Source organism: Ochotona princeps, chromosome 8 (assembly GCF_030435755.1).
Source record: "Ochotona princeps isolate mOchPri1 chromosome 8, mOchPri1.hap1, whole genome shotgun sequence".
Classification (NCBI taxonomy): domain Eukaryota; kingdom Metazoa; phylum Chordata; class Mammalia; order Lagomorpha; family Ochotonidae; genus Ochotona; species Ochotona princeps.
Window position 1 is genome coordinate 53,773,021 of NC_080839.1, and position 24,610 is coordinate 53,797,630.

A 24,610-nucleotide genomic window follows, 5' to 3' on the forward strand; every position below is an offset into this window, starting at 1 on the left:
CCGGCGGCGCATGCTCAGTCGCGCGCAGGTTCAGTTCGCTAGTAGGAAGCTCTAGCGCTGCACCGGCGGCGGCGGCGGCGGCGGCCGCGGCGCGACCCGGCGGTAGAATCCCCGGCGGAGACCTCGGGCCCTTCCCCGTCCCCGCTCCGCCCCGGCCCCAGCACCATCCCAGCCCGCAGGGCTCTCGCCTTGTCGAAGTCCTCGTCCCGGGCGAGCGGGAGCCGCGGCAGGAGCACCCCCTCCCCAGCCCCCTCCGCGCGCGAGCCCGCCCGCCTTCCACACGCCCTCTCTCCAAACCGGGCGCAGGCCGGGCCCGGAGCGCAGCTCCCCGGCAGGCAGGCGGGCGGGTGGGCGGGTGGCGTCGGCGGGCCGGGGAGGAGCGGCTGGGGGCTTGGCCCCGGGGCGGTGGTGCGGCCGGGATGCCGCCGCCGCCACCTCCGGGCCGTGTGGGCTGTCCGCGGCGAGTGCCGGTGTCGGGTGCGTGGCCGCGCGCGGGCCTCGTTGCCCAGCCGCCTCTCCGGGGCTAACGCGGCCGTGCGGCGCCCCGAGGGGGTCGGGCCGTCCGGAGGGGGCCGCGGCCCTGTTGGGCGCAGCGAGCTCGCCCTCTCGCGGCTCCCCGCCGCCGCCGCCACCGCCCCTCTCCCCGCCCAGAGGCGCCCCGGGGGCACCATGCAGGCGCAGCAGCTGCCCTACGAGTTTTTCAGCGAGGAGAACGCGCCCAAGTGGCGGGGGCTGCTGGTGCCTGCGCTGAAGAAGGTGAGCAGCGCCGGGGAACCCCGCTTCCTGGCCGTGGCCCCCCGCAGCAAGGGGAGGCCGGGACCGGGCTGGGGGAGGCCGGGACCGGGCTGGGGGAGGCGGGGCGCGCGCCCGCAAAGGGCCGTCTTTCTTCCCGGTCTCCTCCGGGAGGACGGCGCGAGGTCCTCCTGCGGCCGGCGGGCGCTCGGGGTATAGGCAGGCAGGCCGCGGGGAAGAGGTTCCGAGTCAGCAGCTGGGGGAGCCTCGACGTTCCGTGGAGTTCGGAGCGGGCTACTTTTCCGCCTTCCCGGTCTCAGGCCCCAGCTGCTGTCAGCCCTGCAGTTGCAAGAGTCCAGGACGCTCCCTTGACTGGCGCGACCATGCTTTGGCCGCCTCGTTTGCTCTAAGTCACTGCGAGCTCGCCGGCCAGCGGCACTGTGGCCTGCTTTGCTCACTCTGTTATCACTGCGCCCGGACACCCGCTCCGGTTAACAGGGGCTGCTGCACATGTCAGGGTTTTCTGATTTTGTTGTTGTTATTGTTGTTGGCAGTTGAAAATCTTGTTGCTGTCATTTGGCTTAGAAGGTGGAACCGTTGTTTTGTTTGTTTCTTTACGCTTGCCACATTGTTATCTGAAGTTATATAGGAAGTATTGCTGTATTTTAAGTTTAAAGCAACATTGTGGCCAACGCTGCCCATCAAAGCGGCAGAACCTGGTGTTTGAATGACTTTAAAAAAAAAAAAAAACAAATAGAATGCTTACATTTCCTGCTCTCCCTGTGTGTCTTTTCTATAGAGTTTATTCTTTTAACGGTGTTTCTGAATTCCAGCTTCTTGTGCACCGAGTATTGCATGAGATATGGTGAAAATGCAGTTTTGGTTCTGCTGGGGGATGAGGTGAGGGTTTCTATTTTCATAAAATGTCTTAAGATGTGTCTGAGATTTATCCAAGGCCACCAAGTTTTACTTTCCTTTTTGCCTGGTTCTCCTGCTCCTCGGCTCCCTGGTTTGGTACCTTACAGTGGAAACTAGGTTGTTAGCAGAATTTGCGCTTTCGCATTTCACACTCAGTTACTGACTTTCCCCCTCAAATGGTTAGCTAGTCATTACTCTAGGGTGTTTTCCAAGAGCCTCTCTCTCTCTCTTTCTCTCTCCCTGTGTGTAGCAGTGTACTTCATTCCTTAGAATCCCATCAGTTGCTCACGCCATGTATTTGCGTTTGCTTCGCCTGCAAGCTTGCCTGCCTTGTCAGAGGGAACTAGGAGGAAGCAGTGACGCTAGAAGCTGGTGTCCCAACAGGGTAAAGGGAAATTAAAAAGTGGTTTGAGCACATACCAAAAAAATCCTTATGAAGCATTACTCATTTGGGCCGTTTTGCTTAGAAACATACATACAGGTCCTCTCCTGGGAAAGCACCAGCCTGTCGCTTCAGGGTCCTTGGAAGAAGTGCCCAGAGCAGCGCTGGAATTGGCACATCCACTCTCTCTGCCACGTGGGGGGTCTTGCTGAAATCTGTCTGGAGCATTTTGCTTGGCTGGCACAGTGTTGTTTATTTTTAGGTGTCATTAGTTGCCAATGTTTACAAATGGGAGATGTTAGATAAAACCTGAATTTATAGATTTTCTTGAAAAATTTCTCCACTTGGGCCCTGCACTAAAACCAGCTGGTAAACTGTTGCAGGTGTGTGAGTTGTTGCTGTCTTTAGACAGGATGTGCTTCTCCAATCCCTCATGTCCCCAACAGTCCTCTTCACTTGTTTATGTAAAATAATGCTTAAGTATGTAGGTATGTATTTAAAATTGTTATGTGTCTAAAGAGAGAGAGAATGAATGAATGAATGAATGAATGAATACTTCTCACCTCTCTTTTGGTTCACTCCCCTACGGCCCGTCATGACAGGACTGAAGCTGGGAGCTGGAAACTCAATCCAGACTTGCCAGGAGGGCGGCGGGAACCCAGCCGCTTGAGCAATCACCACTGCCTGGCAGGGCCCTGCTTAGTAGAAGCTAGACTCCGAAACCTGGCCTGGTGTTGAACCCAGACACTCTGGCTTAACAGCTAGGCCAAATGCCCACATGGACACAAAGGAACTTTTGACTCTAATGAAGTTACCCTTGGAACAGAATTGGTGGGAGGAGGTAGAACTGTGCAGTCTGGCTGATAAATGTTTCTTCCAAGTCTTATTCAGATATCTACCAGTAAGGATTCTAAGACACAGTTGAAAGTATGTTTCATATCTACACAGGTTTTGGTAACTTAACACCTATGTTCGTACCTGCTGGTTGGACATTTCCTGTGGGTATCTGGACAGCTGAAACTTTTCCTTAAGACTTCTTGTTAAACTATTTGATTTCTATGTATGCCCAGCTTGGCACTCTGTTTTGGACCTCTGGACTGCCATTTTTCCCCTAGCCCAACACTACTCAGCCTTCAGGTCTTTCCTCATCTCCTCAGGGCTAGCTTGGGTATGAATTTTTTTATTTAGCACCTTGTCCTACCTCTAAAGTGGGGCAGAGAGATCTTAGATATGCTGGTTCTCTTCCGGAATGTGTGCATCAGCCAAGGCAAGGCCAGGTCAAAGTCTGGAGCCTCTAACTCCTTTTGGGTCTCCCAGTTCAGTGGCAGGAACTCAAGCTTCTCTCCCTCTCTTCCTCTCTCTCTCTTTCTCTCTCTCTCTCTATCACACACACACACACACACACACACACACACAGGTTTCAAATATTTCAAAAACCATAGAGAAAGAAATCTCTTGCATCTGCTGATTCGGTCTTAAGGTTTCCCTTGCGGGTGCAGGGATCCAAGGACTTGGCTCATCTGCTGTGCTTTCCCAGGCACATCAGTAGGGAGCTGCGTCTGAGGTGGGACAGCCAGTACTCCATCTGGGATGCCAGCATTGCAGACAGTGGTTTCACTTGTGCCACAGTGCTAATCCCAACTCAGGTTCTTTAGCCGTCTGCTGCTGCCTCCCAGGGAGAGCATCATCAGGGGCTGGAGTCAGAAGCAGAGGAGCCGAGACTTGAAGCAGTCGCCTTGTTACGGGATGTGAGCATCTTAACCATTGTGCCACATGCCTGCTAGCTCTCGACAGTGAATTTTAAGTTCTTAATTATGTGTCTGACACACCTCACCAAGTTAGAGTGATGCTTCTGAGAGTGGGTGTGTTTCCCCTGCATGTATTCAGCCTGTGTGTACTGCATCGAGGCACTCAGTTTGAATAAACGGGCAAGGAATATCCAAAAGAAAGCCACTGCCACCTTCCCCTTCCTGTGCCATTTAAAAGTGTCCCTTCATTTATGGCGTCATCATTTTATTTGAAACATTCAAAACTTCAGAGTGATGTCTGACTTGTCTCTCTGCATGACTGCCCACACCCAGGCAGAGCCTGTGTTCCACCTGTTCATTCTTGGTTGAGCTGTTTGCCTAATCCCTCCTCCGACCGCTTGGACTCCACTTTCCCAATCTAGTGCAGTGAGCTCCTAGCTGACTCATGGCCCCCATCCCACCTTTATCTGTGTCCCAAGTTTTGAGAAGGGGTAGGTATACTTCCAAGCACGTCACATTCTCATTCAGAATCCATGACGTCTTTTGAGCGCCGGCCGCATGAAGTGCAGGCTTTCAGTGTGGAATTGGTGGAGACCTAGGACTTGACATCCTGATTCTGACTGACTTGCCTTCCATCCTCTTTCACATTCTTTTTGCGTTAGCCAGGCTGGGCTGCTGCTTTCCCTGAGTATTACCTTTTAGTCGGACTATCTCACCACATCTGTTATTATCTGTAATACCAATGCATCCTGCCTTCTGCTGACCAGGTATTGTCCTTGGCACTAAGGGTGAAAAGGTTAATGACATAATCAGAGAAGACTAAGAGCAAAACGGAAAATGACAGGGAGTGTGTCTGGAGAGACAACTGGTTTATTGGCAGTTCTTTAAAAAAAATTTGAAAAATGAGTCAGTTAAAAAAATAGAAGGTGAGCACCCATGTATTGGATACTGCCCAGATGCCTGTGAAAGCTCCAGGGGCTGGGGCATTGGACCTGATCCGCATCTCGCATGCAGTCCTTGGCAGCATCGCTGCTCCCTTCTCAGGGTCTACAGTAGCAGCAGGCTGGACTCAGGAGATGGCATGGCTGTCTCAACAGTTACTTTAGCCACCAGTCTAAAATTGGTCTGCCGTTTAGACAGTTTTGTAAAGATGTTAAGCTAATGTGTTTAAACTTTATCTTGATGTGGTAGATACCATTGAGGAGTTTTGTTTTGTTTTGTTTTTAAGTGGAGTAGTGTGACATCTGAATTTTGGAAAATTAACTTCGGGTTTTGAATGGAAGATAGATTGGAGCAGAATGAGACTGCGGGAGTATAAAAAAAGTTAAAAAACTGGAAAACTAGTTTAACAGTCCAGCCAAGACCTGATGCGCATTTGCATTAAGAGACATTTGAACTAGGTTGGATACTGGTTTTTTTTTTTTTTTACGTATTTAAGAGCAGAATTGATAGTGCCTAGTAGGGGTGACTATTAAGGGTGCAGAAAGAATCTCATTTTTAGTTTGAGTATCTTTAGCCAGAACAGAAAATGTAGGCGAAGCCTTTGGGGTGGAGAGAGTAGTAGTACTGGAGGATGAGTTCTGAATGACCTGATCTCCACCTGTACGTTAGTTGTTGTTATCTAATGAAGCAGATCGGAATTTCCAGGTATGTAAGTAAAGTGATGATATGTATAAAGTCATGTAGTTCTACAAAGACATACGTGCATGTTCATGGCAGCTCTGTTCAGGCGAAAACTGGGAATGACTTTTGTCAAGTAAGTTAAATAAACAATTTTACCATATAATTTTATTTATATAGAATTCTGGTAAGTGCAAACTTGGGAATATTGGTGGTGGTTTTGTGGGGAGGGGGGTATTCATTTGCTTATCTTGATTGTGCCAGTAGTTTTAGTTTCAGTTTATCAGACTGTTTTGATATGTACAGTATATGAAAGTGATACCTCAGTGAAGATTTGAAAACACAGCAGATGAGCCCAGCCACTGAGACCCATGGGCGTAGGACTAAATCAGCCTGGCCTCCAGGCTGGGGGAGGAGAGAGCCAAGGGAGTGAGCGCAGACAGAGGGAAGGAGTGCCGCAGAGGGAGCGAGATCAGGGTCTGAGAGGCTGAGAGACGGTTTTGGGGGCAGAGTCAGCCTTCTCAGACTCTAGACACCCCGGGGTTGTGCCTGAGAAGAGCTGGATTTCACTGAAGGGGCGTTGGCCACGTAGCGGAGCACATTTATTGTGAGGGCAGAAGATGGAAAAGCTGAAAGGTAAGAAACACAAGGGCAGATGACGCTATTTTTTAGTTTTTTTTTTTTTAATCGCTGGGAAATGAAAGGAAAAGAGGTACTGCTAAGGCAAGAAGAGGAATCAGGGTTAGGAACTTACTGGTTTTTTTGTTTGTTTTTTGTTTGTTTGAAGTGACAGAAACTTATTAAAACATTTGGGTAAGAAGATGCTGGTGGAAGATACTGGTGAGGAGAAGATAATTAACACAAAGGATGAAATTGGACTTCGATTTTCTGAAATGCATTACTTGTGTTCTCATGTGATCATCATAGGATACTGTTGTTTCTGTGCTCTAGGGGAGAAAATTGAGGTTTTATAAGGATTATTTGCCCAAGTAACTTAGTTTCAGAGTCTGCATTTTTGTTTCTCTTTGTTTAAAATTCTTTATTTCTGGGTCCTGCATTGTGGTGTAGTGGGTTAAGCCTTTGCTTTCAATGCCAACCTTCCATATCAAAGTGCATTCAGGGCCTGGCATGATGACCTAGTTGTAAAAGCCTTACCTTGCATGCGCTGGGGTCCCATATGGGTGCCAGTTGGAGTTCCAGCTGCTCCACTTCCCATTCAGCCCTGCTTGTGGTCTGGGAGAGCAGTGGAGGACGGGAGATCTGAGTTTAAGACTCAGAGAAGCTCCTGGCTTCAGATCAGCACAGCTCTGGCACTTGTGGCCCCTTGGGGAGCGAACCAGTGGGTGGAAGGTCTTTCTGTCTCTCCTCTGTATATCTGTGCTTCCAATAAAAATAAATAAATCTTTAGAAAAAAGGTGCATTCAGGTTGCTGCTGCTCTACTTCAGCTCCAGTTCCTTGCTGATGTGCCTGGGAAAGCAATGGAAAATGGCCCAAGTACTTGGAACCTGTGCTACTGGATGGAGTTCCTTGTTCCTCCTTGGCTTGGTCCAATCTGGCTGTTGCGACCATTTGGGGAGAGACCAGTGAATGGAAGATCTCTGTTAACCGTGCCTTTCAAGTAATTAAAATAAGTCTTTGAAACATTTTATTTAGTTGGTTTCATTTATTTGAAACACACAAACACACAACAAGAGTCTGAGAGAGACTGAAAAACAGGCAGAAGGAGAGAGCTCTTATGTCAGTTCACTCCTCAAATGGCCATACCGAACGCAGCTGGGCTGGGTCGAAGCCAGGAGCCCAGAACTCATTCCCCATTTCCCATGTGGGTGACAGGGACCCATGTATTTGAGCCATCTCCCAGGGTGCGTTCAGCAAGAAACCAGAGTTGGAAATAAGTAGAGCCAGGACTTGAATGAACTCAGGCGTCTTCATAAGAGATGCATGTGTCCCAAGCAGCGCCTCACCTTGTGTTAAATGCCTGTGCTGAGAACCCGTTTTTAAATGCTCTGTTACACCCTCCAGCAGGGGTGATGGCTTCCTTTCCTGTGAGAGAGGAGCGAGAGCCTGTTGGGGGGCAGGGAGTTTGTGTTTGGTCTCCTGCATTTTCATGATGAAATGAAAGGCACAATCCTTTACAGAGAATAAAGACGGGGAGTGAATAAGGAGCTAAATGATGTCGCTTTGGAATTACTGCTGTGAAATATGCAGGGGCCCAACAGTGACTTAGAAAGGAGCTGCAGTCTGTGGCTCGGTAGTTCAGAGTAGCGTTGGTTGGCCATGGTGACATTTTCCTGCAGTGCTAGTCTTCTGCTCAGGTAGAGAAGTTGGTTGCAGATGGCTGCAGTAGAGACCAAAAGAATATGGGAATATTTCAGACAAAAGAAAGTATCTATCAGGAGAGTTTATGGGCTGGAAGATAGGTGAGGGCTCCAACTCTTGATGAGTTGGAAGCGGGAAGGGAATGAGAAGAGAGGATTAGGCTCGGACGGACGTTTAGAGAGAAAAGGAGATGATGAGGAGGAGCTCTGAAGTTGGCATACTGGGGGTGGGTTATGTACGTGGCTGACGAGGAGGTCGCGGGGTGTGACGTGTAGGAAAACTGTAGTCTCGGAGTGACAGGGAGACCCAGAAATAACAGGAAGAATCCCTTCACCAGGTCACACTGAAAATGAGTGACATCCATTCCATCTAATACATATTACAGCTGTGAACACAAGGTCTAGTGATCAAGTTTTTAATCCTTTCATTTTATTGTAAAAAATCTGTAGTACCAAGAAAAGTTGAAATAGTAAACCCCCTTCATAGAGAATTTACAACTGACATTCCTCGTGTTTGCTTTATCTTATACCTAATCCTTCACTGCATTCTTCAGTCCATCTCCTATGTTTTGAAGGAACAGACATCAGTGTATCTCTTGCCTGAATACTTCAGCATGTGTATCATTAGCTAGGGCTCATTATTTGTTTATAATTTTTAAAGTAAAATGTTTATACAATGAAATACACAAATGTTAATTGTGCTGTTTAATCAGTTTTGATAAATGGATGTAATACAAGTCTCTGTCAAGATACAGGCATTACTGTAACTCCTGCAGTTCCTCCACGGGCGTTCTCACCCTATCTGTCCACCTCCCAGAAGCAACCACTATTCTGCTATTTTGCCATCCCACTGTTGATTAATCTTGTCTGTTCTAGAGCATCATATAAATAGAATCACACAGTATGTATGTGTGCTTTTTAGTGTGGCTTTACAGGTTGTATTTTTAGAATTCAGTCCTTTTTTCTATTAATGTGTGTATATTAGTTGTGCAGTGGATGGATATCTGGGATGCTCTGAGTTTTGGTCTGTCATGAGTAAAACAGCCATGAATATTCTTAAGTTTTTTGCAGATGTATGTCTTCACCTCCCTTGGGCACGTGCCAGGAGAAATGGCATACAGGGTAGGTGTCTGTTCAGTTTTATAATGGCATTGTCAGTCCTTCTCCCAAAGCCGTTACGCAGTTTTACATTTCCATTGTCATGTGTGAGAGTTCTAGTTGCTCCAAACCTTCACGATTATTTTGGTGTTACCAATGTTTAATCATCGGGATGGGAGCATAATGATATCTCAAAGATGAAAATAAACCTGAGAATCTTCAGAGGGAAAGCTGCTCTCAAGATCTCACAACTAACAGGTAGAATCAGGAATTGCACCTGGGTTTGTGGAACTTCAAAGACAGCTGTGTGCACTCTGCTGGCTCACCTGCATTCAGTGGCAGTGTAGCTTAGTGGGCTGGTACTCCGGGTAACCTGTGTCCTGGGCTTTATGCCAGAGATGCTGCAGGAGGGGGAAGCTCAGGAGGCTCCTGCAGCCCCTTACTGTAAGCTCAGGAGCTCAGAGCTTTCACATACTGCACTTCACACAAGACTGCGTTTGAAAAGATTCGTTACATACGTTTACAATTTTGTTTTTGAAGTTTGTGTTTAATGTTTAAAGAAGTGTATTTCAGGGGCAGAGAAAGGGGCAGCATGAGCCTCCTTCTGCTCATAGACTGCTCAGACACCCAGTAACTCCTGGGACTGGGCTGGGCAGAGCAGAAGCTGGCAGCTGGCAATGCAGCGCTCCACCCGAGTGGCAGGAATCTGCATGATTGACGCTACACTGTTGTCTCCGGGGGTGCTCATTAGCAAGAATCTGGAAATCAGAACTGAGCATCAAACCAACCAAACTCTGATTTGGAACATGGGGCATTCTGAATGGCCTGTTCCTTTTCTTCCTCCTCTTTCTTCTCTTCCTCCCCCTCTTCCTCTTTCCTCTTCTCCCTCTTCTTCCTCTTCTTCTCCTCCTCCTTTTTCTTTTTTTTTTTTTTTTTTAGATTTTTTTTTTATTATTATTTTGGAAAGCTGGATATACAGAGAGGAGGAGAGACAGAGAGGAAGATCTTCCATCCGATGTTTCACTCCCCAAGTGAGCCGCAACGGCCGGTGCGCGCCGATCTGATGCCGGGACCAGGAACCTCTTCCGGGTCTCCCATGCGTGGGTGCAGGGTCCCAAAACTTTGGGCCGTCCTCGACTGCTTTCCCAGGCCACAAGCAGGGAGCTGGATGGGAAGCGGAGCTGCCGGGACTAGAATCGGCGCCCATATTGGATCCCGGGGCGTTCAAGGCGAAGACTTTAGCTGCTAGGCCTCGCCACCGGGCCCCTCCTCCTCCTTTTTCTTCTTCCTCTTCTCCTGCTTCTCCTCCTTCTCCTTCTTAAATTTATTTACTTTTATTCAAAAGGCAGATTTACAGAGAGGTCTTCCATCCACTGGTTTACTCCTCAAATGGCTGCAACAGCCAGAGCTCAGCCAATCTGGAGCTAGGAACCAGGAATTTCTTCTAGGTCTCCCATGTGGGTACAGAGTCCCAAGGATGTGAGCCATCCTCCCCTGCTTTGTTAGGCCATAAACAAGGAGCTGGATCAGAAGGGGAGCTGCCAGGATTTGAACTGGCGCCCATATGAGATGCTAACACTACAGGTTGAAGAGGAGTATGATAAGCCACCACTGGGTTGGGGAGGGGGCAGCTGGTTGTTTTGTTGTTCTTGTTGGAGATTTATTTATTTTTATTGCAAAGTCAAATATACAGAGGAGGAAGAGAGAGAGAAGAAGATCTTCCGTTGATGATTGACTCCCCAAGTGGCCGCAATCGCCAGAGCTGAGCCCATTCGAAGCCAGGAGCCAGGAGCCTCTTTCAGGTCTTCCACATGGGTGCAGGGTCCCAAGGCTTTGGGCCATCCTCCACTGCTTTCGCAAGCAGGGAGCTGGATGGGAAGCTGGGCCGCTGGGACATGAACCAGCGCGCCCATACGGGATCACAGCGCAGGCACAGCATGAGGACGTTAGCCACTAGGCTACTACACTGGGCCCATAACTGGCTTTTTAACTGCTAAGCCAAATACTCACCTGCCGAAGTGAGAACTTTACAGAAGCCAATTAATGAAAAGAGCATAAACCATAGGGACTTTTCCTGAGGATTAATGATCTTAAGGTAGTCAGAAGAAAATAGAAGACTATTCTTTCCTCTTTCTGATTGGGAGTGATGGAAGTGAATTTTAGGTATAAATGAGGATTACCTTGGTTAGAATTAAGACGAATGAGTTCCAAGGGTTGTGGTAACTCAGACCAGAGGAACCCAGAATTTTCAGAATGCCAGTTATCTGGACTGTGGCAGGTGGGGTAAGGTCTTGTGGGCCTAATGATCACATTTTCCATTTTCTCTTAGGAACACTGGGGAGCCACTGGGGAATGTTAGGCAGAATACTGACAGAAAGGCCATGGATTAGCAGGAACTGAATTGCGAGCAGGAAGCTCAGTAAGGAGCTTCTTGTAGCACAGTTGAAGAGATGATACTAACCTTGACTAGGCTGCTATGGAGAAAAGTGGATGGATTTGATTTAGAGAGAATTTGAAGAGCAATTTAGCAAGCGCTGGGAGAGGAGCAATGCTCCCAGGATGCTGGCTTGGTGATGGTGATCAGTGCTGGGAGGGGGGCTCATTGGGAAGGGGCTGAGAAGCCATCCGTATTCTGGGGACGAAAGTGTTTGAGAACTGTGACAGCCAACCATGGCAAACGTGGGATGCATCCTCCTTGGGACCGTCCTGGTAATTACAGGCACATAGACCTGGAAGGTGCTTATGATGTCTTTCAAAATGCTTTTCAAATGTCTCAGACCTCAATTTTTTAAATAATAAATTTATTTTAATTTTGATGCTGTTTACATAGTTAGGATGTATACCTGTGTGGACCACTGGTTATGGTGGGGAAGGCCAAGGCGTGGAGGAAGGAGAGTGGATCAGTTGCTTCCGAATTTTTTTTCCCTCCTGTATCTGGGGATGGGTGGTAGCGGGAGAAGGGGAGAGGGCCACTCCCAGCAGCCCAACCACTTCAGGCCTCGGGTTGCTGGAGAGCCACCTGATGTCTTCCCAGGGTCCCCAGTGTGGAGCATGTTCCAGGGGCACTGCTGCAGTAGTTTCAGTAGTTCTGAGATGCTGTTGATTTTGTTGCCCCAAAGTTGAGGAAATGCTTCCAAGGCCCGTTGGCTGACATAGTCTACCCTAGAGTCTCCACTCGCCCAGGTACTTGATGTCAAAGCTTGGCCGCGAGAGTTGTCCAGTTTGTTCTGCCACCCCTGGTATTTGATGTGCTCTGCAGGCCCCAGTGATCTGTCATGTCCCCCATGTGCATCTGGGCATGTTGTCTACTGCACAACCTTCAGCAACTGAGGAGGCCCGGTTCTGACACATGCACTTCTTGGTCAGACCACAGAGCCTGTAGTTTTCCCCATGGTTGGAGTTTTGCATCCAACCATCCAGTTGGGGAATTCCCCAAAGAAACCTCACCAGAGGTGACCCTGGATCTGACTCCTGTGTGTGTCAGCCAGTGTGTTGTCAGGCTCAGTGTGTCACCTGTATCAGGCTACACACACACTGATATTTGTAGTCATCCAGTCAATTCTGTCCCCAGCTCCATCTTACATGCAAACCAGTGGATGCTATAGTTCAACCCATCCCTCTCCACCACATACTTTGGCTTTCATGCACACCAATGGGAACTGCAGCCTAGTTGGAGCGAACCCCATTAACCCCCACCAGCCTGCCCCCAACCCTGGTTCCTGTGCTTGGCAGTATGTGCAACAGACTGATCTGGTATGTTCTGTATGCTATTCAGCTCTTGTACATGCAATGGGCTTTGGAGCCTAGCTCAGCCTGGTGAACTCCACTCTCCAGCCCATACTCATGCTGGCAGGTGCCATTGCTTGTCCAGTCAGGCCCGCCCCAGCCCAGGTTCCCATGCTCACCAGTGTGAGCTGCAGCCCAAAATAGGAGTGCCCACAGTTTCCCTGCTGGGTCTACTCCCAGTCCCAGATCTTACACTTTCCGGGTGATATTGCTGTCTAGCCTGACAGGGCTTTCCCCCAGTCCCAGCACATGCCATCTGAAGCTGTAGCAAAGCCAAACCATCCTGCGCTTAGCTCTGGCTCAAGCATGTACCAGTGGATATAATCGGCCCAGCATAGCTCTTCCTCTGATGAAGCTCACATGCAGGCGTTGTAGTCCTGTCTAGCCTGGTCAGACCTAAATGTTAACAATTAGTCATAATCTAATTTTGAAAGTTGTTTGAAACTTCTATCTTCTATAGATTGGGAGTTCCTTGAGGGATTGAACAGTGTCCTGCTTACTTTTTTGTTACCTGTAATGCTTTGTTATTTATTTAAGATTTTTATTTATTTAAAAGGCAGAGTTACCAAGGGGGTGCGCAGAGAGAGAGAGAGATCGATCGATCGCTCTGCCATCTGCTGGTTCACTTCCCAAATGGCTGCAGTGGCCAGAGCTGCACCCCTGTGAAGCCAGGAGGCAGGAACTTCTTCCTGGTCTTCCATCTAGGCTCAGGGACTTAAGCACTTGGACCATCCTCTGCTGTGCCAGGGATCTGGCTCAGAAGTTGAGCCCCCAGAATGGGGCCTGCTACTCATAGCGCCAGCCCCCTGCTTCTAATGTAAGCAAATGTCTGTTATGTATTTGAATTGCATATCGTTCTGAATGTGTCCCCTGAAGAATACACAGCTAATAAATTAGCTATGTCTGGATGGAGGTTTTTTTTTCTTTTTTTTTATTGAAAAGACAGATCAGATTTACGGAGAAGAGAGACAGAAAGATCCTCTCTCTGCTAGTTCACTTCCCAAGTGGCCACAGTGGCCAGAGCTAAGCTGATGCAAAGCAAGGAACTAAGCCTCCTCTGGGTCTCCCACGTGGGTGCAGGGTCCCAAGGCTTTGGGCCATTCCTTACTGCTTTCCCAGGCCACAAGCAAGGAGCTGGATGGGAAGCGGAGCAGCCAGGACAAGAACTGGCATCCATATTGGATCCTAGCAAGATGAGGATTTAACCATTGGGCCATCACGGCAGGTCCTTCAATCAGAAGGCACTGGAGTTATGTTTAATATGTTCTATTTGGGGAGACGGAAGCAAATGCTATATATTAGCAATTGTTTTTAAATGACCAGATTTTTTAGAATGTGTGGTGCTTCAGGGCAAGCCTTTTGTCATCATATTAGATTAGATTTTCTTAGAAGCAGGCGGGATTAAGCATATTATAAGCCGTTTGTTAGGTAAAATACCTGTGAGAGCTGAAGGAGACAGAGTCCTCAGAGGCAAGTTGATCCCCAAATGCAGGAAAGTGCAAAGAAAGGAAGTAACTTTGGGTGAAAATGTCTTACACTGCAATGCAATACTAAGGAAAAGTTTGCCAAGGACAAGTAAGCCTGTGAGTGAAAGCTGCCAACACAGGAATTCCACATCTCCAGGCTCTAAATTTCATATCTTTCTTAGGCTGTAAATCCCGTGACTTGGGATCATTAAATTACAGTTTCTGGGCTCGGTAGCATGGCCTAGTAGCTAAGGTCCTCACCTTGATCCCATGTGGCCGCTGGTTCTAATCCCGGCAGCTCCACTTCCTCTCTGTCTCTCCTCCTCTCAGTATATCTGACTTTGTAATAAAAATAAAAATAAAAAAATAAAATAAATCTTTTAAAAAAATTACAGTTTCCTTCCAGTTAGATGTGTATTTGTCTTCCACTCGCACAATTCTTTATTAAAAATAAATAAATAATCAAATAAATAAAGGGATGGCTTGATGAGCAGGTAAGAGGAAAAATGTACTCTTTACTGAAATTAATGATGCAGCTTATTCAATAACTAATCAAACTATTTCATATTCATTGCTTATGTAATTAAATCTTTAATGTGCAAAAACACAACCATGATAGTAAGGCAAAGAAAATAGTTCTGATTATATTAAATGTATTAGTGCAGAAACTGTATAACTGGGACTACTTGAGGCAGATCGGTCATAACATTGAGCATCCCAGCCGTGAACCTTGTCTCCTGGCTGGCCTCTATCCTAGTATGAACCAACTTAGATGCAGATCAGCCAAAATTAGTAAAGCCAAATTCTGTGAACCTCTCATTGGAATTAAGGATGGAAATGTGTCTATCAGGAGGAAAGAAGTAATTTAAAGTGCTAGTTTTTTTAAAAAGATTTATTTATTTTTATTGCAATGTCAGATCTACAGAGAGGAGGAGAGATAGAGATGAAGATTTTCTGTCCAGTGGTTCACTTCCCAAGTGACTGCAACAGCTGGAGCTGAGCCATTACGAAGCCAGGAGCTTCCTCCGGGTCTCTCACGTGGGTGTAGGGTTCTAAGGCATTGGGCTGTCCTCGACTGCTTTCCTAGGCCACAAACAGGGAGCTGGTTGGAAAATGGGGCTAATGGGATTAGAACCAGCACCCATATGGGATCCTGGTGTGTTCAAGGTGAGGGCAGGACTTCAGCCGCTATGCTAGCACACCAGGCCCTAAAGTGTTAGTTATGTGAGTCCTGAAATTCTCAGATATTATTGTTAAAAAAGGTTAGTTACTTAGTTGAAAGGTAAACTTTCAAGTCTGCTGGTTCACCCCTGTAACATCCAGAGTTTGGGCCAGGCATCAGGAGTTTCATCCCAGCCCTTCCTGTGGGTGGCAGGGACCAAGTATTTGGACCATTCCCCACTGTTTTCCAAGATACATAAGAACTGAAAGGAGAGCAGCTGAGACTGGCATACACATGGGCTACAGTGTTGCAAGTGATGGCTTAACTCATCACAGCATGCCAGTCCTCAAATTAGGTGTGTTTAAACTGAGGTAGAAGATGATTTGGGGGGTCTTTTTAATGCTATTGTTGTTGATTTTTACTGATTTTGTTTTATTTACTAAATCAGTTGAGTGCTTATGGTTTGATAGGCATCATGGATACAAAATTTTAAAAATACATAGCCTGCATAGATTTGGTAAAGTAGCTCAGTGTGAATGGGATCATTCCCGGTATATAGGAAGTTACAGAGCCGCAAAGAGTAAAACAAATCTGTAACAAAGCTGAATATTTAATTAGACTGGTTTTTCAACTATTTTGTAGTGGAGCACATTATGGCTATTAGATCCATAGCTGTTTTGTTTAAGGACTTTTGTACAATTCTGATTTCTGTTCATGTATTTGACAACTTTTTAAAATCATGAGTTATTTATTTGAAAGACAAAGTGACAGAGAAGAGAAAGAGTTTCCATCCGCTGATTGTTCCATCCCCAAATAACTGGAGCTATCCAGGTCTCCCACGTGGGCTGTCTTCTGCCGCTGCATTTCCAGTCCAGTCAGCAGACATGACAAACTGGTGCTCTGGTTTGGAAGGCAGCATTGTAGACGTTGGCTTGACTTGCTCTACTACAACGTCGACCCCATATTAATGACTTTTTCTTTGGGTTTTTTTTTTTTTTTAAAGATTTATTTTTATTACAAAGTCAGATATACAGAGAGAGGAGGAGACAGAGAGGAAGATCTTCCGTCCGATGATTCACTCCCCAAGTGAGCCGCAACGGGCCGGTACGCGCCAATCCGATGCCGGGAACCAGGAACCTCTTCCAGGTCTCCCACGCGGGTGCAGTGTCCCAATGCACTGGGCCGTCCTCTACTGCTTTCCCAGGCCACAAGCAGGGAGCTGGATGGGAAGTGGAGCTGCCGGGACTAGAACCGGCGCCCATATGGGATCCCGGGGCGTTGAAGGCGAGGACTTTAGCCGCTAGGCCACGCCGCCGGGCCCTTCTTTGGGTTTTTATTGTAGTTCAATATATATAATTAAAATTGTCATTCACTGCTATGAATTCACATGCCATCCAGAAACCTTTTCAGCATCCCAAACAGAAATTTTACACACTAGGGAGTAAGTTCCCCCTTCTACTCTGTGGTAACCTCTAAGCTACTCTGTATTGATTTATCTGTTCCGGATAATTCATATTCTCATATTTGGAATTTCAAGTTTTTGTCCAGTTGTGTCCGACTTTTTTCACTTAGCATACATAGTATTTTCAAATGGATCCTCCATATGATATCCTGTATCAGAATTTCACTCCTTTAAAGGTTGAACATTTTATCAAATCCTCTATTGATGGATGTTGAGTATTTTCCAGCTTTAGCTAATACTGATAATGCTACCGGGAACGTTGATATGCAAGTGTCAGTTTAAGTCCCTTTTGCAGTTCCTTTGGGTGTGCACCCTGCAGTGTGGCTCCTGGGTTAGCTAGCCATTGCTGTGGTTAGGTTTTTGAGTAGCTGCCACATTGTTTTCCACAAAGGCCGTATCTCCTTACATTGCTAGCAGCTATACACAAAGGTCACTTTGTTTACATCCTTGCTTACGCTGACTTTTTTTTTTTCCTTTTCTTCCCCCCCCTTCTAATAGGTATGAAATGGTATTCATTGTGCTTTTGGCTTGTAGTTCCTTAATAACTGATAGGTTGAGCATCTTTTCATGTGCTTCTTGGCCATTTGTATATGTTCTTTAGAAAAATGTATAAGCTCATTACCCATTTCTTAGTTTGGTTGTTGGTATTCTCTGTTGTTGAACTTCAGGAGATTCTTACATAATTGTGGTGTTAGACTCTTACTAGCTATATGACTTGCAAATATTTTATCTCATTCAAAAGCCAACCAAAAGATTGACATTTTTGTTTGTTTGTTTCCTGCTTTTTGGGAGCCTGATTTATTTATTTTTGAAAGATAGAATCACAGAGAGGGAGGAGGGGAAGGAGAGGTGTAGGAAGAGGCAGAGAGATCTTCTATCTCCTGGCCAACTTCCCAGATGGTTGCAGTACCAGGTTCCAGGAGCTTCATCCACACCACAGCATCAGTGCCATTTAGATTCTTTTTTTTTTTAAGATTTATTTATTTTTATTACAAAGTCAGATATACAGAGAGGAGGAGAGACAGAGAGGAAGATCTTCAGTCCGATGATTCACTCCCCAAGTGACCGCAACAGCTGGTGTTGTGCCGATCCGAAGCCGAGAACCTGGAACCTCTTCCAGGTCTCCCATGCGGGTGCAGGGTCCCAAGGCTTTGGGCCATCCTTGACTGCTTTCCCAGGCCACAAGCAGGGAGCTGGATGGGAAGTGGAGCAGCTGGGATTAGAACTGGCGCCCGGATGATACTCTGCTGGCTCTGCCTTCAGACCAGAGGGGGTCTCCCTGAGAAGGTGTTGAACTTGACTGGACAATGGGACGCTGGACTATATGTTTGTTATATGCTGGCAATGAGGGAATCCCAAATGAACTTGAGCTGTGGTTATGCAACGGGGTGGAGGAATCCTCCATGGGGGGAGGGGTGGGGAAAATCTCTGTACCTATGAAACTGTCACGTAATACAATGTAATTAATGTATAAATTAATTCAAAAAAATGCAATAAAAATATTAAAAAAAAAAGAAGAAGAACTGGCGCCCATATGGGATCCTGGCCTGTTCAAGGAGAGGACTTTAGCCGCTAGGCCATGCCAGGTCCGCCATTTAGATTCTTGACAAGGTCCTCTGGTTAACAAAAGGTTTTGTTTTGTTTATTGTTTTCTTTTTAAAAAATACTTATTTTTATTGGAAAGTCAGAATTACAGAGAGAAAAGGAGACAGAGACTGATCTTCCTTCCACCCGCTGGTTCACTCCCCAAGTGGCTGCAAGAGCCACAGCTGAGCTGATCTGATCCGAAGCCAGGAGCCAGGAGCTTCTTCCAGGTCCCCCTGCGCATGGCAGGGTCCCAAGGCTTTGAGCCGTCCTCCAGGGAGCTGGATGGGAAGTGGAGCAGCCTGGATACAAAGTGACACTCATATGGAATCCTGGCACACTCAAGGCAAGGACTTCAGCCATTAGGCTACCACTGGGCCCTGTTGCTTTCCTTTAAAGCTGTGTTTATTTGCAGGATAGAGTTACAGAGAGAGGACAGAGAGCTCTTTCGTCTGCTAGTTCACTCCCTAAAGGGTTGGAATGGCGAAAAATGAGTCTGGCAGGAGCTCCATCTCTGTTTCCCGTGTGGGTACAGGTTCCTAAGTACTTATAACATCTTCTGAAGTTTTCCTAGGTGCATTAGCTGGGAGCTGGATCAGAAGTGGAGTGGCTACAATAGGAAGTGGTGCCAATATGGGATATTGGCATCAAACATGGTGGCTTAAAGTATGATGCCACAGGGCCAGTTTCTAAACAAAAGTTTTAATTTGGATGAAGCTCAGTTTATTTTTATTGTTTGCCTTTTGGTGTCATAACTTAGAACACATTGCCAAGTCCAAGGTCCTGAAGACTTATTCTTGTTTCCTTGTTTCCTCCTGAGAGATGTGCTTTTTAGCTCTTATTTTTAGATCATTGATATATTTTGGGCTAATTACCCCATTTGATTTGAGTTAAGGCTCCAACTTAATAGTTTTAAATGTAAAAATCAATTGTCCCAATAGTTTGTTGAAGAGACAGTTTTTTTCTCTATCGAATGAACTTGATACCTTTGTTAAAAATTGATTAGCCACAGATATATGTTCATTTCTAAATTCCTATGCCTATTTCATTGATCTGTATTTCTTTGCCTATGGCAGTACCACATTGTGGCACTGTAGTACTTTTTTCTTAAAATCTTTTTTAAAGATTTATTTATTTTTATTGGAAAGTCAGATTTGCAGAGAGAAGGAGATGCAGGTTCACTCCCCAAGTAGCCACAATGGATGGTGCTGCGCCGATCTGAAGCCAGGAGCCAGGAGCTTCTTGCAGGTCTCCCACAGGGTCCCAAAGCTTTGGGCCATCCTCTGCTGCTTTCCCAGGCCACAGGCAGGGATCTGGATGGGAAGTGAGTCCTCTGGGATTAGAACTGACACCCATATGGGATCCCGGGCATGCGAGGCAAGGACTTTAACTGCTAGGCTACTGTGCTGGGCCCTTAAATTTAATTTTTAATGTCGTTTAGACGTTGAGAGGGATGCAGGCCCATGTGGGCCACCAATCAGTGTGGAGAGGGTCGAGGTGTGTAGGAATATGGGTGAGACCAATTTTTAGATTTCTTTTTTTCTCTTAGTCTGAAGGGGAAGTGGGGGAGACCATGCCTTCCTATGAAACTACATCAGCATGTGGGGATGGGAGATGGTTGCTTTAAGACACCTTAGAGACCCTGATGAGGGGAAAACTTTTCCAATGTATTACTTTAGTGGTTTTTTTTTTAAATATTTATTTATGTATTTTTAAATTGATAAGGTAGGTTTACAGATAGAAGGACGGACAAAGAAAAAGATCTTCGATTTGCTGGTTCACTCCCCAAGTGGCCATATTGGCCATAGCTGAGCTGATCCAATGCCAGGAGCTTCTTCTGGGTCTCCCACATGGGTACAGGGTCCCAAGGCTTTGGACCATCCTCTACTGTTTTCCCATGCCACAAGCAGGGAGCTGGAAGGGAAGTGGAGTAGCTTGGGTGTGAACCAGCTACCGTAAGGGATTCTGGCATGTGCAAGGTAAGGATTTAGTCACTAGGTCATCGCGCCACACCCACTTGGATGGTTCTGAGATGTCCTCAGCTTTGTTTTACCAGGGTTGAGAAAATCTTTCCAAGGTCTGCTGACTGACAGTGTCTACCAGTGTCCTCAGGCCCAGGAACATGTTGCTAAGCTTGGCCAGAATTGTCCAACCTGTTCTGCTTTCCATCCTCTGTTGAGGTAATAGACATCCCCTGTGGGCCTAAATGAGCTGACTGTCATGTCCCTCGTGTGCATCTGGATATGCTATCTGCTACATAGCCATCAGCAGTTGAATAGGCCCAGTCCTGATGCGTGCACTCCATGGTCAGATCATATATCCTGTGATTTTTTCCTGCGTCCAGGGTCTGAGTCCAGCAGTCCAGTCAAGGAGCTCCCTCAAGAAATCTCACCTGGGTAACCTTAGACTTGACTTGTGTGTGCACCAGCCCATGCAGGGTCAAGTTTTCTGTCCATCACCTGTGCTAGCCAAAGCTGCCTGGTCAGTTCCACCTAGCCCTGTCTCTCACATGAATTGAAGGGTACTGTGTAGGCCAGCCTAACTTGCCACAAGCTGATCTTCATGCCCACCAGTGAGTGCCACAGCCTGGTTGGGGCGACTTCAAATATCCCCCACCACACCTGCCCCCAACCCGTTTCCCCAGAGCCAGCACGTGCTAGGGTCTGGCTTGGTTTGCTACATCCCATTTGATTCTTGTGTATATCTATGGGTGTTGAAGCTTAGCTCAGCCTGACCTGCCCCAAGACACCCCTCACATGTATGCCCACAGGTGCTGCTGCCTTGACCAGACTGGCCTACTCCCAGTCCATGCTCTCACACTTACCAACAAGAGCTGCAGCCCCGCAAGGGAGTGCCCAAAGTTCCTGTCAGGCTGACTCCCAGCCATGGATCTTGGCACCTACCAGGAGGTACTATGTTCCAGCCTGATGTGACTTGTATACACTCTCAGCACTTGCCAGCTGATGCTGCAGCCTAGCTTGGCTGGCCCACACCCATTCTGTCTTTCACGATGCTAGCAGGTGCAACAGCCTAGTCCAGCCTTACCTGCCCCCAGTTCCAGCTCTCACATTCACCAGTAGAAGCAGCAGTGAGTCCCTGAAGTTCCTCTATCAGGCCCACTTCCAGCACCAGTAGCTGCTATAGCCCAAGCTGAGATGGCCTGCCTAAGTGTTGGTATTCGCCAGCAGGTGGTATAACCTGGCTTAGCCTGGCTCACTCCCAGTGCCAGCTCTCATTAGTGGGTGCAGCAACCTAGCCCCGATGTGAACTAGTAGGTGTTGTGGTCCAACCAGGCCTTGCCTGCATCCCATTCTGGCATTTGTGCCACTGTGAGCTGTGGATTGGCCCAGCCCAGCATGCCCCAGACCTGCCTTCCATTCTAACATCTCCTTACCTGGACAATCTGCACCACCCCTGTCCAGGAGCTGGAATAGCATGTCCCAACCCGATCTCCCCTACCTTCCCTATATATCTTTTAAAAACCTGGGGATTTCTCCATATGCTTGGGTCCGGGTGGGATGGGGGGAGGGAGAGGAAGGAGACCTAGGTGAGCATGAGAACCAGGGCTGAGGGCGGGTCTGGCTAAACAGGCAGTGGCACCTGCTGGCATGAGTGTGGGCTGGATAGAGGGATTGCTTGGGTTGAGCTAAACTGTAATGCCCATTAATGTGTACAAGAGACCAGACCAGTCTGCTGCACATACCGGCAAGCACAGAAACCAGGGCTGGGTGTAGGCCTAGTTGGGGTTTGCTCCAACTCGGCTGTAGTTATTACCGCTGGATATGTGAGAGACAAGTGTGGGGTAGGCAGGGTTCAGCTTGGCCACAGCATCCATTGGTTTATATAAGAGATGGAGCTGGAGACAGAACTAACACATTATTTGCAAATACCAGTGTGTGCATAGGCTGATGTGGGTGATGGACTGATCTGGACCCCATACTGACAAGCACTTGCAAGAGTTAGGTCTGGGATCACTTCAGACAAGGTTTCTTTGGGGATCCATCTCTGGACTCAGGACTCCAGCCATCAGAAGAGTCACAGGATTTATGGTTTGACCATTGAGTGCATGTGTCAGAATTGGGACACCTCAGTGGCTTAGGCGGAGTAGTGGGTAGCACACCCAGGTGCATATGGAGGATATGGCATTCCACTGGAACCTGCAGAGGATATCTGGTACCATAGCAAAGGAGGGAAGACAGAACAAACTGATCAACTACCAGCCAAGCATTGACAGCAAATATCTGGGTGAATGGAAACTCTAGGGTAGACTAAGTCAGCCTATGTACCTTGGAAAGATTTCCTTATCCTTGGATCGGTGAGATTCACAGCATCTCAGAATTATCAAATCCATTTGAGCAAAGCCCTTGGAGCATGCTCCACATCGGGGACCCTGGGATGACGTCGGGTGGCTGTTACCCATCCCTGGACACTCAGGTGATTGGGAGGCTGGTCGTGGCTTTCGCCCCATCTTCCTCCTTCCCCCAGACATAGAAAGAAGAAAAAGAGAGTTTGTAAACAATGGTCTCACTTTGCCCTAATCCTTGACCCCTCTCATACTGATCAAATATGTAAATACCATAAAAATGAAGTTTATAAATAAATAGGCAACTGTGCTGGCACACTGGCATAGGTAACACAAATTTGGCATTAACCAGGCCCAGCATGCCTGCCAGCTATTGGCTGCTTTTCTCCCAGCAGTGGAGCACTTGCCTAGGTATAAGGTAACTTAGGCAGTTGCCTACCGCTGGGGCATTGCAGCAATTTCAGAATGACAAAGCACTAATCTTGATGGTTTTTCTTTGATGGTTTTGGCTCCTCAGATTCCCCCAAATTCTGTTGGAGGGTTAAGAGTTTCATTTCTGCAAAAAATGAAAACAAAAACTTGGTGGGATTTTAGTAGGAATTGAATTGAATTTCGGCTGCTTTGGGTACTAATACTTTCCTCACAATATTGTGTTACTACCTATGTACACTATATGGCTTTTCGTTATTTAGATCATCGTAATATTCTTCAGCCATATTTTATAGTTATTTAGAATAGAACCGGCTTCTTTGGTTAAATTATTCCTAGATACTCGATTCTTTTAGATACTAAAAGGAGTTATATTCCTAACTTTTTCACACTATTATTTTGTATTGATTTTTTTCATACTATTATACCTGTATTGATTATAGGTTTATGTAGATTTTGTATCTTGCAACTTTGTTGAAATAACTTGTTCTGGTAGCTTTCTTGTGGATTCTTTGGAATTTCTCTCTATGTAGGATTATTGGCAAATAAAAGTTGTTTACCTCTTCCTTGTCAATTTTGACTTTAGTTTCTTTTTCTTGTGTCTACTGCTCTGGCTAGAACTCTAATTCAGTGTTGAGTAGAAGTAATGAAGTAAGTGTCACTGTCTTTTTCTGATCTCAGTGGGAATGTTCTCAGGCTTAAAGCGCTGAGTTTGTTAGGTGTAAGCTTTTCATGTCTTATGTCCGGGTGAAGGAGTTTCTGTTTATTCTCAGCAATTTTTTTTTAAATCATGTAAAGGTACCATGTTTTGTGAAATGCTTTTTTGGAGTCAACTGAGGCTTTTTTCCTGCTTTCATTTGTTGGTGTCTAATTAATTCTTTTTATGTTGCATCATTTTTGCATTCCTGGGTTGAATTCTATTTGGTTGAGATGTATAATCTTTCAATGTGCTATTGGATTCAGTTTGCAATATCTTGTTGAGGATTTTGCAATTATAATTTACAAAGGATATTAGTCTGTATTTTTCAGGCAATGCCTTTTTCTTGATTTAGTATGAAGGTATTGCTGGTCTCATGGAGTGAATTTAGGAAGTGTTTCTTCCTTGTTGCTTATTAAGAATTTGAGAAGATTGCTTTTAGTTTCTGAACTGTTTGGTAGAATTCACCAGTGTAGGTGTTTGGGCCTGAATTTTTCTTTGTTGGGAAGTTTCCGATCACTGTTTCAGTCTTACTGTTTGCCATAGCTCAATTGGGGTTTTTTTAAAAAATTGTTTTTTCTTGCGTTTGTTTAGGTAATTTGTGTATTCCCAGGTATTTGTTCATTTTTTTTCTGGGCTGCTTTGTTGTACAGTTGTTCATAATCTTTATTATCTGCCTCATTTCTGTAAGGATGGTAGTAATGCTTGAATATTTGTGTCTGACTTTAGTTATTTTTGATCTTTTTTTTTAATGGCCGTTTGTCTAAAGCTTTGTCAATATTGTTGATTTTCTTTCCCCACAGATTCAACTTTTTGGTTTCATTGAGTTTCTCTGTTTATCATATCTATCTGCTCTAACATACATCCTTCCTTCTGCTCGCTTTGGGTTCAGTTTGCGCTTATA

At 46.4% G+C, this 24,610-nt stretch overlaps 1 protein-coding gene across 5 annotated transcripts in view; it reads left to right on the forward strand.

Annotated features, from left to right (window-relative positions):
- The first annotated feature begins 280 nt into the window (after nt 1-280).
- SOS1 (SOS Ras/Rac guanine nucleotide exchange factor 1) overlaps nt 281-24,610 on the forward strand; it is a 118,667-nt gene continuing 94,337 nt past the window's right edge. For 4 of the 5 annotated variants that reach the window (XR_009245988.1, XM_058668042.1, XM_004582753.2 and 1 more), the window contains exon 1: nt 281-756. Coding sequence is in view for 4 of the 5 variants with exons in the window: in XM_058668042.1 (XP_058524025.1) it covers nt 670-756 (87 nt within the window). In the remaining variant the exon portion in view is untranslated. The remainder of the gene's footprint in view (nt 757-24,610) is intronic. The other variant, XM_058668041.1, reaches the window with a different exon arrangement.